The following is a 12,061-nucleotide window of genomic DNA, read 5'->3' on the forward strand; positions in this document are numbered from 1 at the left end:
AAAAAAAATGCTATAGTGCTTTTAATTATTTCAGTCTATGTGAAAATTTAAAGCAAAGCATTCCACAAGTACAAACCGTGTTTTTCCCCAGTGTGGATTATGCATGTTATGTGTTTGCTTATGTTTCCTGGCTACAAAGATATGAAGCCATGATACCAATCAAGTGTAGAACAGCAAATATTATCACTAAGTAAATGGTTAGTGGATACTTTAGGCCAGCCTTCAAAAAAATATGGTTTTGCTAATCATTTTTGATGCCCATTCATGAATTTAATCGGAATATCTTGATGTAAAAATACTGAGCCACAGCTAAATTCTCAGGAAAATGTTTACAGTTGGTGATTGAAATCTATTTCAGTGCTTAGGTTGGTGATTGAAATCTTTATTTCAGTGCTTAACTTGATACGCTAATTTTTACCTTATGTTTCATATGCAAATTGTGAAATTATACAGTCATGAATTTATTGTATGTGTATTTGATGCTTAGTCGTACTTGTAGCTGTAAATTCTTGGTAATGGAGCTTACATCTAAAAGTTTGTTAATAAAATATAAACTCACTTTCATTTTCTTTGCTTAAAGTAAGTTTACCTTTCAGCTTGAGAAGTTGTTTACTGCATTTATTATTTTTAGTCATTATATCCTAAAAATACAATGCTTTTCCTATTTCTTAAACATTGAAATTAACTGTTATTAATAGTTTTACAAGAAGAATTATATAGGATCTGGAACAGGACCTGAAACTTTAATCAGTACTATAACTAAGACTAAAATATTAACTTTTCAAGGTAACAAGCAGAAATGGCTGCCACTTCACTTGGATGATGTACGGTCAGATAGTCAAGAAAGACCAGGCTCTCGAAGTAGCTCAAGATCTCAGCTGGAAACAAACAAGTTAATACCTCATAACAACAGACGGAATGAGACAAGAAGTAAGTAGTTTTCAATCTCTTTGGTTTGTAGCAAATGAGGGAGTGAGACACGTTGGAAGTGCTATGCTGCTCTTTTTTTTCCCTCTCTGATGGATAATATCACGAGAGTAGGTGTTAGATTTGCAGCTTATGTTGAAACTTGACTTTGCTAGTACTTAAACAAATCAACAAAAACCACAAAACCCCTACTCTTAATATTTGCCAATAATGTTTAAAAACAAATAAATTGCAGTGTAGTTTGATGTTTGAATTTTAAGTTAGAAAGTTTTGTTTAAAACTTACTGTTAATTTCTTAAACCTCTTTGCATATTCATCAGAATTGCAATGTCTCAGTCACTGACTCTGCTACGTACAAGAGCTTGGAAACAGCATTTTTACAGTATATGCTGGTGCAGTGTCATATATTTTTATCCTTGTGGCTAACTACTAAGTCTTGGGCCACAGTTTCACAGTGCAGAAAGTCTGATAATATTTTCATAATGTGGCTGTTCTGTCCTGCTCTATTCCTGTTCCAACAGCTTGTTGCTGCCAGAGCAGTTACTTATTGAATTACCCTTTGAATTCTGCTTTGGCAATTCTTCTGATGCCATTTTCTCCTTTAAGTTGGACCACTTCCACAACCTATTTCTCAGCATGGTCTTGCAAAAAGCTGTATGAGCATAACAGAGGGGATGAAGCATCACAGCTGGTACTGCCTCTGATCTTCAGGTGTTCTGAACATTGCTTATCAGAAGGCAGATATCTTAGTCACACTCTTAATTCTTTGGTTTGTATATTGGCAATTAAGTTTAGAATCACAATGTACGTTAATAATTTAATGTTTTGCTCATTATCATGATAAATGCTGGACGCTATTGAGATGAGATTCGTTTATGGAGTCATTTTAGGAACGTTGATACAAGGGTGTGATCCGGATGTCTGAAGAATGCAAGGGGGCAGGGGGAGGATTTTTATTAGTGTATTGCTTTTCTCCAGCAATTATTTCTCAGGAACTGCATGGTCAAATGACCAGAAACTTGTAGCATAAATTCTGTCTCAAGTTTCTAGTCATTTAAGATCAGTTTCAGTGTGAGAGAACATAAAATGTCCCCCGTTCTTTGGGAACATTGTCTATATGCATTAAAGCAAAGGAAAAAAAGTGCTTAGGCTTAAATACAGCGTTAGCTCTTGAAAGTGTTTTGCAGGACTTTTGCACGCGTCTAGGAGACACAGGGACACTCAATGCAAAAATGAAATTGATCTGGGGAAATACTTCAAACAGTGCCACATTTGGAATCTCCAAGGTTGAGGGTAGTGAGCTCAGAGGCTGGGGTCCAAATTCCCAATGAGAGGCACATGCAGATTATGATATTCCTAAATTCAGAGTCATACTTGACAGAAGATAAAATAGAGGAACTTGAATGTACAAGCATACGTATGTTGTTGCAAGCTTCCTTAGAAATAGTTACTAGTAAAATAGGATTCCTAATAACAAAAGACTAAAGATACAATTTTATTGTTCAAGTTAGCACCTCTCAATTTCATCAGATAGGGTCTGTGTCCCCAGCTGTTCTTCTGACAGTGGGTTCCCCCTGAATCTGGAAGATTAGCCAATTACAATTTAAATATACTTACAGCAAGGTTGACTGGATAAAGATAGAAGTCCCAAAGACTGTTAGAAAGAAAGAAAGAAAGGATGTGAGGGTGTGTGTGAGGGCTTCACTTCCTCATATGAGCCAGGTCAGGTGAGGAGAACTATAGGCATCCTGTGGTGAGTGGAGTCAAGGCCTGGTGTCTGCGTGGACCTGCTTGCTTTCCTTCCTTTCTTCTCTATTTCCACTGCCCCGCCAAAACCCACGCATTTATTAATGAAACACTTACACTGATTATTACGGAACCATCTTAGATTTGCATGTGTTAATAAAAACATAAAACCAAAAATTCTTTAAGGTAGAAGCTCTGTCTGGGGGCAAGCGTAGAGAATAAAGATTGCTGTTAAAAAGGCTGAGTCAGGGGAGTGGCAGATGGCTGCTTCTGGGAACAAAAGGGAGGTTCCCCCTTGGAAATCCTCCCCAGAGCAGGATTATCAAGAGCTAGCAGCTCTTTGTAGCTTGCCGTAAGTGCTGGGAGTTGTCCACAGCAGCAGAGTGCATTATCGTGCCTGGAAGGAGAATTGCATGATCACACATTCCTATCCCATGTCCATCATAGGTATTGTGATCCCTGAGCTGGCATGAGAGCGTCCAGTTGCTTCAGAAGCATTTGAGGTTGACTGCCAGACAAGCTCATTTGCTCTTTATTGCTAGCAGCTCCTGCCCACTCACCCTTAGGCACTGCTCTGCAAACCTTCCTCTTTAACCCTTGAAGCTTCAGATCTGACCTTCTGCTTCCAGCCAGCATGGCTGAGTCTTGGCGGATTGCCTGGGCACAAGCTGGGAGCTCTGTGTTGACGCCAGTTGTGTATTCTGCAGTGTCATTTCCTTCAGCCTTTCTGAGCATCCAAAAGGTAGTGAGGGACACTTCTCAGTGCAATGTTTTGTGTTAACACCTAGGAATAAATCACAGACTACTTGATTATACCGTGATATTTAATTATGGTTGTATTATGCTTTTTTCTTTCAAAGATTGGCGTCGTGATAGAGAAAGGAGAGATGATCACGATGAAGTGTGCAGCGTGAGAAGTGAGGGTGGCAGCGTTCGAGGATTCTCCAGAGGCAGAGGAAGAGGACGAGGCAGAGGAAGAGGACGAGGCAGAGGAAACCCTAGAAGTATGCAAAGAAATAAATGCTTAGCAGACATTTTAAAACTACGCTTATAATATTAATGCTTTCATGTGAAGTTAGAGTGGTTGTGAAACATATATTTTGTAGCTTAATCTAGTTAAGTAGCTTGAGTAGGTTTTTTGTTTGTTTTAAATCAGGTGTTGGAAGCAAATCACAAAGTAGCGCTGTGTGTCATGTTTGTGTCTTAAGATGTCTGTGTACCGACCTTAATAATTTTCATCTTTTCTCCTTTATTTTGAAGTGAACGTTGAATATTACTCAACTGGTTATCAAGAACTGTATGGTGAAAGAACTGACCAAGCATTTCAACCTGAGCTTAGTGCTAGTATGATGTATTACTACGATGATGGAACAGGAGTGCAGATGTATTCTGTGGATGAAACGCTTCTCAAAGAATATATAAAACGTCAAATGTACGTAGATTGTTTAAAGTACAAACATTTTTAGAGATCAATTTAAGATGAGGATTAAACACTTTGAAGTGAGTTATCATCCATAAAATGGTGCAGATGAAGACTTTTCCAATTTCTTTTTGATCTGATGGTTAGCAGTGTCTGTTAGAACTTATTCACAAGCGGGGTGGAAAAGCTTGAGTGACGGGGAGGAATTTTAAGGAAGCTGTTTTGCATCTTGTGCTGTAGCGTGCTCTAATTCATATACCTTCTTGATTTATGGTAAATAGCACTATTTTTATGTTGTCATGTAATTGAGTTACGATGTCTCTGAGCTCGTGTTTTTGAGTACTGTTGGTCTGTTTGCCTATAAAGCTCTTCTTGGGCGATGTAGCTAGAATTTCCCCTTATTTGCTCTCAATTTCATTTTGAGAAGTCTTGTTAGTTTTATGTTCTCAGAGTGTTTCACTTGAAACATTCAACTGAAAGAGCAGTTTTGCAATGATACTTGATTTTTCAATAATCTGAAATGTTTACTTTCTCGTGTACACCATTAGGAATGAGAAACCATCTGGAAGACTGATTATCACCAGGAGACATGTCAAAAAGGGCCTGGAAACCACTAGTTCATTTTAAAGAGACAGTTTCCACCACTGGCTGATATTTCATCTTCTGTACTTGGCAACGGCATTTCTCTGTGATGCCTTTGTGGTGGTTTTTTATTGCCCTTGTATCCCATAAAGCAACTTGCTTATTTTATTCTTGCTTCTTTTGTTACAGTTGACGCAAAAAGGAAGAAAAAGGCCTCTTTAAGGGCAGAAAGTATGTGGCATGTGGCTATCAACTTCAAAGCTTCTATTGCAGTCTTTTTTGTTACTCTTGCTGCCAGGCCCTTATGAGACCTGACAGTGGACATGTACCCCCATGTCAGGATAATCGGCCTCCACTGTCCTCAGACAAGTGAGGGAGGAGCACAGACACTCCACTGTTGGCCAGATTTCTGGGCATGCAGTGTAGAATCCAGACCTTCTAAGGTAGGACATGATGATGTCCCCCTCTGCTGAGAAAAATGTCAGTTACAGCATTGGTCACATCTGACTTCTGGTTATATTTGTGTTTTATTTTAGCAAAAAGAGGTTGGCAGGTGTCCATGAAAGACTTGGCATGGCTGGCTAACTAAAGCCATCGGTTGCTTGTCTGGTTAAAACCTACACTTTGGTTATGGAGTTAACTTCTCATGACAGAGAGAGAGATTCTTGTGCAGGTTTAGAGTGTAGCTTCACTGTTTTCATGCTCCTTAAAAAAAAAAAAAAAGTGTTGTCCATTTCTCGTATTACAAAAGCAATGGGAAGCTGACTGTATTCATCAGTTGCATATTATTAGCCTCTTGATGGAGGTGGTTTGGTCTGTCTTTCGTAACTGAGTTCTAAAATATTGAAGTGACTATGCCAAAGAAGGAAGTATAACAAAGTAATGCTACCCGGAATTGTTAGGTGTTGGAGTTCCTTATGGAGTCCAAGATAAGTGAGGATATATCAAAGAAGTGAGAATGTTTTCAGTAGCTTATTGCTGAATTTTAGAAGTGTTTACCTGCTTAATAGGGAAAAATGTTAGAAACTGTGTCCAGCTGAGTTGATTTTTAATTACTGTAAGAAGTATGCTCCTATCAGGAAGTTTATGCTTGTCCCAAGAACCAGCTTGATGTGCAAGAGGAATATTTATACTACATATACAATATCATTAAAACTTTTAATTATAGACTGAAATAGCCTGAAAAATTTCAGTGCCTAACAACTCCTCAGTCTGCAATATACAGTAGATCTCTGTTCAAGTCCTCTTCTTTTAAAAGCAAATAAATAAAAGTTTGGATGCGCATCCAAATATGCATCAATTCAAGAATAAAAGGATTCTGAGGAAAATTAGAAGGAAAAGCAAAGCTGGAGGGTGTATGTGTGTGTTCAGATTTTTCCCTCTGCTTGAAGCAAACTTGTGCGTTGTCTTTGTTTATGATTAATGTTCTTTCAAATTCCTTTTTCTAGAATGATGGACATCAAGTGAGGCAGTTTGAGTCGAGTTCAGTCATTGTCCATTTCTGCTTGTGGAATTTTTAACTAGGTGAATCAATACAAGATTTTACCTTTACTGTATGCCTGTAAAGGTAACATTAGTACAACGTTGATATGGCTTTTGTACTTGTTTATCTTCTAGATTGGGAGGGGAAAAGAAACATAGCGGTTCAGAACAGTAAATAGAATATTCTTGAAAGAAACTTTTGTGCACAGTTGCTTCACTGATCAACTCATTTAGTTCTGAGTAAGAGCTTAATTCTCTGAAAGCGTTATTCTCTTCTCTGTTTGCTATGAATTAATGGCAGTTTTCATCTGTCATACATCTTATTGCCCAACTTCAAGGGTTTTGCATTCATTCGGTCTTGGAGCTGAGTGTTTCTTATAGACAGCTTTTGCTTCAAGTTTCTGTAGCTACCAAAAGTTTTAAAAAGAAATGGTATCAAGCTTCTCCTTGGGTCAATGATGGCATCACAGTCCTCTCCTTTTGGTTGGCCTTGAGCCCAACTTCAGTGGAGACACTTAGCGTTTTATTCTTTGCTGGAATTAGAATTAACTTTATATTTGCATGTGGTTTTTCTTTTTTTTTTTTTTTTTTTTTTTCCTCCTCAGTGTTTTAATGCTCTCATGTTTTATTTTTCACTACCTCTGTTTTTAAGTCACGGAACTCTAATTGTTCTTCATCTCTCCATTAAATATTTCACTACCTACTTTTTCCTGAACCTGATGAGTAGTACTATTCCTTGGATGTAGTATGCTAAATTATGATATGATTTGTAAACCCTGTGAAAGGCCTAGATCTTAGTTGTCATTATTTTTTTTTCCATTTTTTTTTCATAGGTTGTTTTCTCATTCCCTTGCTTTCTGTGTCAGATCATGATTTGAATTCTTTACTTTTTTTCATCACTAAGCATAAAACATCTTGACAACTGTAGCATTTCATACAGCAACTTTGTTTTTTAAGGTGATGTGTTTCTGCTATTTCTCTGTCCCTTGTCTCTCTTGTTCTATGGTATTGTCAGATTCATTAACGGTCATTGTTCCTGTTCTCCTTACCCACTAAGTATCTTTTATTCTTTTAGACTTTACCTTTCTTCATGAACTGTTGTGCTGTTTGGTGCAGTTTCGTGAACAATACAAAATTACTATTTTTGTTCTCTCGTCTTCCCACAAGCATGCTTGAAGTAATGGTTCAGAGTGTATATATGTGCCTCAACACTCAGATAGGAAAATTAAACCTTCTAATGTACTGGAAACTGAGAAAAGAAAAGATACAGTTGAGGATGAAGGTGCACTGACACTGCTGTATGGGAATAACTTATGCCCTGACTGTAAGCAGTAGTTGTCCTTCATATATATGGAGGCTAAGAGAATGTTGTTGCCTTCTGGTCATGTAAGTAATAAAGGGGAACGGGTGAAAGAAATGGAGCGTAGTCTTTCCTTATGCAGTTCATATATGCAAATGTTGCAATGAGGCTTTGATTTATATCCCTGTGTGCAGTACTGGATCAAAAGTTGTTCTTAAGATGTTGAGCATGCATGCTATTCCTGTAAGTTTTGCTTATAGTAATATACCTGTTGAAAGAACAATTTTGCTGGTGACAAAATATGCTCTATTTTTAGTGGAAGACTTTAATAAGGAATATCTAGGTTACTGTTTTAGGATTTTTTTTTTTAAATTTACAATAAGTTCATATTTGCATCTTTTCTTTTTTTCCTCTAGTGAGTATTATTTCAGCACAGAAAACTTGGAAAGAGACTTCTTTCTGAGGAGAAAGATGGACCAACAAGGATTTCTGCCTGTTTCATTGATTGCTAGCTTCCACCGGGTGCAAGCTCTGACTACAAATGCTATGCTTATTTTGGAGGTAAAATAATTGATAAGTATGTGCATAGGAATTTGCTTAGCTTAATTTTATACTGCCATTTAAATTCAGCACTACGAAGTTAAAAAGAAATCCTCTCTGCTTGTAATGACAAGGATCCTGTAAACAGGCTATAAAAGGAAAAGTTTTGGATTTTTTCTTTGGTATGGATTTCTGCATGTTCCCATTCAAATTGAGAGCAGAATGCTGCATGAAGTGCTTAATTTTGCTGCTCATAAACATTCTGGGAGTTCAGCTACAAAAGGGGGGAGGAGATGTTGAGGGGCAGCTGTTACAGATGTCTGTTCTTTGGCTAGAATGAGTCTAAATTACATCATAACACACTTTGCAAAGCTGAAGTAACTTTAACAGTATGTTCCTGAACTATGCTATATGCCTTCAGTGGCAATAATATTTTCCTCAGGTCCAGAGGTACTTTTTCAATAGCAAGGCTGTCCAAATTGTAAACCCTGCTGGCAAGCAAAAAAAAGTGGAAACTGTTCTCCACAATTCACTTGCTGTTTGGCTCCTATTGTGTTATTTCCCTTGACTCTGATAAGATAAATGCCAACTCCCTGCTGACCCTGTCATTAACTGCATTGCCTGGTCCCTGAGCCAGCTGTTGGCATGCTGCTGCAGGGAGATGCTTTTCTGCCCTGTAGCAGACTCATTCAGGTGTGGTAGGAGCCTTTCTGGCATGTTGCTCATCGGAGGAGTGCCTTGCTGTTATGTAGTTACCTTAAGTCACATTTAAATAAGCCAGTCCAAGAAATACTGGAAGCGTTCTTTTGTAAGATCTAAAATAGGCAACACATTTGCAAGCGTTTGTGGAGACCTAGACTGAGAAATGAAAATTATCTTTTTATACTTCAACTACTTTGAAGTACAAGGGTCTTACTTCCTGTATCTTTCTCCATGTTAACATCAGAAAGGAAAAATGCTTGCAAAAATACTGGAAAAATACTTGAAAATACTTGTTGCTTTTATTTATTTATGTTTTTATTTTTATTTTTTAACATATTGTGGGTTGGTTGAACACTGGTGTAGGTTGCCCAGAGAGGTTGTGGGGTCTCCATTCCTGGCTCAAAAACTTGCTGAAAATGGTTGACTCTGCTTCAGCAGGAGGGCTAGACAATCTCAAGAGGTCCCTTCCAACCTCGACCATGCCGATTCTGTACGGTCTTTTAGCTCTGTTTAGAATGAAGAAGAAAATACATGGAGTTGGGGTTTAGTTTGGGGAAGTAGCAGTGTGAATAGGAGAGCTAGAAAAAGGTGGGTTTAGTGCCCTCACACGAGAAAGAGGTTGCATATTGGGAAGCGGCAGGAAGTGGTACTTGAAATGAAAACACAATTTGGGTAGATATTCTTGGACTGAAAAGGTTACCAACACCTGTACTAAAAAAAATAAAGTGATGTTGGCAAACAAGCACAAAAGCTTGAATTTCCTTTATTAATTACTATGTAAAGAGTTAATTGTTTTCCCTGGACCTAAGAAGATGCTGGATATGTACCTTTTTTTTTTTTTTTTTTTTTTTTTTTTAAAGTTGTAATATGTTTGTCCTACAGGCCCTGAAGGACAGCACAGAAGTTGAAACGGTGGATCAGAGGATAAGAAAAAGGGTTGATCCAGAGAAGTGGCCAATTCCAGGTCCTCCTCCATGCAGTCTGCCACGGACGGACTTTTCTCAGCTCATCAATTGTCCAGAATTCATACCAGGACAAGTTTTTGGCTCTCATACTGGTAAAGGATTTATCTTACAGAAACTTAAGTTTAGGGCTGTCAATCTAGCTTAGGAAGTTTTCCTCTTAATACTGGTTTCATAATAGAAATTGTGCATTTGGTAATGGCTTCTGCAGCTGATATCCCTGGCAACCATACAGTTGCCAAGTCATGGGGCTGGCACGGCTGATAATGAGGTAAATAAAAATGTTTTCTATGTGCTATGGCTGTGACTGTTGTCCAGAATAAATTATGATGACCTATAGTCCTTTAGTATTACCAATAGTAGTAGAAGTAATCGTAAGTTAGTTGTGAAATCCACGTCATTCTGAGAGCAGCTGAAAGTTAACTCTATTTGGTGCGCCCTGGTTTTGGATGGGGATCTCATTCACGTTATGAATATGGCTTTGTCTGTGGACAGCACTTGGCAAGTAAATCTTTTACAAAAATGGTGGCTCAAAGTGAATGGGAAGAGTGAAGACTGAGCTAAGCACCCATCCATAGAGCTGGTGGATGGTGTAGAGAAGATACATCCCTGATAACTGAATTCTTGTTTTCTGAATAACAGATGATTTATTTCACTGTTAGATACATTTTCATGTAAAGAACTTGCTAAATTGGTTTTCTGCTGGAATGGTGAGTGAACTATGAAAAGTTACCTCTGAAAACAAAAAGTTATGCTGATCAATGCTAACTTCAACCCCAGAGGTAGAACAGTAGTAGCTGCAGTTAAAGGAAAGAGCAATGCAATAATTTAAGTAAACAAACAAAAACAACAGGAATTTGAACTACTGTTTTCCAATGCTAGAGTCTGCACCAAGTTCTCCAAGAATAGGAAGCTCGCTGAGTCCAAAGGAAAACACTGAAACAAATAATTTTCAGATGATGTCTAAAGGATTGTCTACAAGTTTGCCTGATTTGGACTCTGAACCTTGGATAGAAGTGAAGAAGAGGCATCGTACATCCACAGTCAAAGTAAAGGTAAAAAAAAAAAAAAAAAAAAAAAAAAAAAGCAAGACCTGCCCACTTTAAGGTTATACTATAAAGCAGGATTTTTCACATCTTAATATAGATGATGCTTGATAACGTAATACTGCTAGTGTGCATACTTCTCACTCTAGAAGCTCATCTGAAGCTCGCTACAATGAAAAGGAAATACTGTGTTTTTTCTGATGGACAGCTGTATTTGTTCATTATTGAAAAATGTATTGTGCATTGAGAATTGTTCTCATATTTATTGAAAATGTTTTATTATGTTTTATTTGGCTCCCATTTTGATAATCATTATCTAGTTCAAATATAAAAAGCTTCACCTTCTCTTATTCAGGAATGTGTTCCTGTACCTGATCAAATGTCAGATCAACAACAGCCACCCCCACCTTCAGAGGAACAAGAACAAGAAGAACTTGATTTTTTGTTTGATGAAGAGATGGAACAGCTTCAAGGTTGTAAGAATAAACCTACTGATTGGTCAGACAGCGATTCAGATTATGAAATTGATGATCAGGACGTAAACAAGATTTTGATTGTAACACAGACGCCACCATATATGAGAAAACATTGTGGTGAAGATCGTACTGGCAACCATGTATGTCATGCAAAAATTACATCAGAACTTGCTAAAGTTATTAATGATGGCTTATACTATTACGAACAAGACTTGTGGATGGAGCAGAGTGAAAATGACACTACAATGAAGGTAATTTTCTTCATCTTTGACCTTTGGGCCCCTGATCTTTGAGGCTTTCAAATCTTTGGAAGGAGATTGGTGGTTTTGTTTTTTAGTACATTAAACAGCTATGAAAATACAGACAAGTTGAACTCTAGCACTTTGTAGGCAGAGATCAACTGGGAACACTGCAATCCTGTCACTTGCTGCTCTTGATTTAGGAAGAAACCACTTCTTTTGTGAATGTAAGCCCAGTAAGTGGTGTCTCTGTAGGCAGTGCTGCTGTATTACTAGCAGATAATCAGCACACAGAAAATATTAAGTTACCCAATGATTGAATGGTGAGGGGAAGGACCTTTATCTGTGCATAAAAACAAAGGTACAAAAGGGATCTGACAAAGTTAAAAATGAATGTTGAGAATGAAAGTATGAAGTAAAGGTGGAATTCAGAATATGCAATTATTACAACAAAGAAAATGGCCCAGGAAAATCAGCAAACTGGAACAGGACAGTGAGAAATGGCACACAGCAAAAGAAATTACTTTGTTGCAGTGGTGGTGTTCTTAACAATTTAAACAACACTTTTTCTCCTATACTGTGTACATGCACACATCTCCCACCCCACTTTCAGCTGAGTAGGACCACTAGTGATTTGAG

The 12,061-nt window shown here is 37.7% G+C and overlaps 1 protein-coding gene across 6 annotated transcripts in view; it reads left to right on the forward strand.

The window, feature by feature from the left end:
• The window catches only part of LARP1B (La ribonucleoprotein 1B), a 39,689-nt gene that overhangs the window by 12,888 nt on the left and 14,740 nt on the right, over nt 1-12,061 (forward strand). For 4 of the 6 annotated variants that reach the window (XM_084519079.1, XM_084519076.1, XM_084519077.1 and 1 more), the window contains exons 5-11: nt 787-930; nt 3,534-3,677; nt 3,934-4,105; nt 7,874-8,018; nt 9,582-9,756; nt 10,544-10,716; nt 11,063-11,434. In XM_084519079.1, coding sequence (XP_084375205.1) covers nt 787-930; nt 3,534-3,677; nt 3,934-4,105; nt 7,874-8,018; nt 9,582-9,756; nt 10,544-10,716; nt 11,063-11,434 — 1,325 coding nt within the window. Of the gene's footprint in view, nt 1-786; nt 931-3,533; nt 3,678-3,933; nt 4,106-4,881; nt 5,119-6,809; nt 7,544-7,873; nt 8,019-9,581; nt 9,757-10,543; nt 10,717-11,062; nt 11,435-12,061 lie in introns of those variants that run through there. The other 2 variants (XM_084519081.1, XM_084519080.1) reach the window with 2 other exon arrangements.

The sequence above is a fragment of the Aythya ferina genome (assembly GCF_964211825.1).
Source record: "Aythya ferina genome assembly, chromosome: 4".
Taxonomy (NCBI): domain Eukaryota; kingdom Metazoa; phylum Chordata; class Aves; order Anseriformes; family Anatidae; genus Aythya; species Aythya ferina.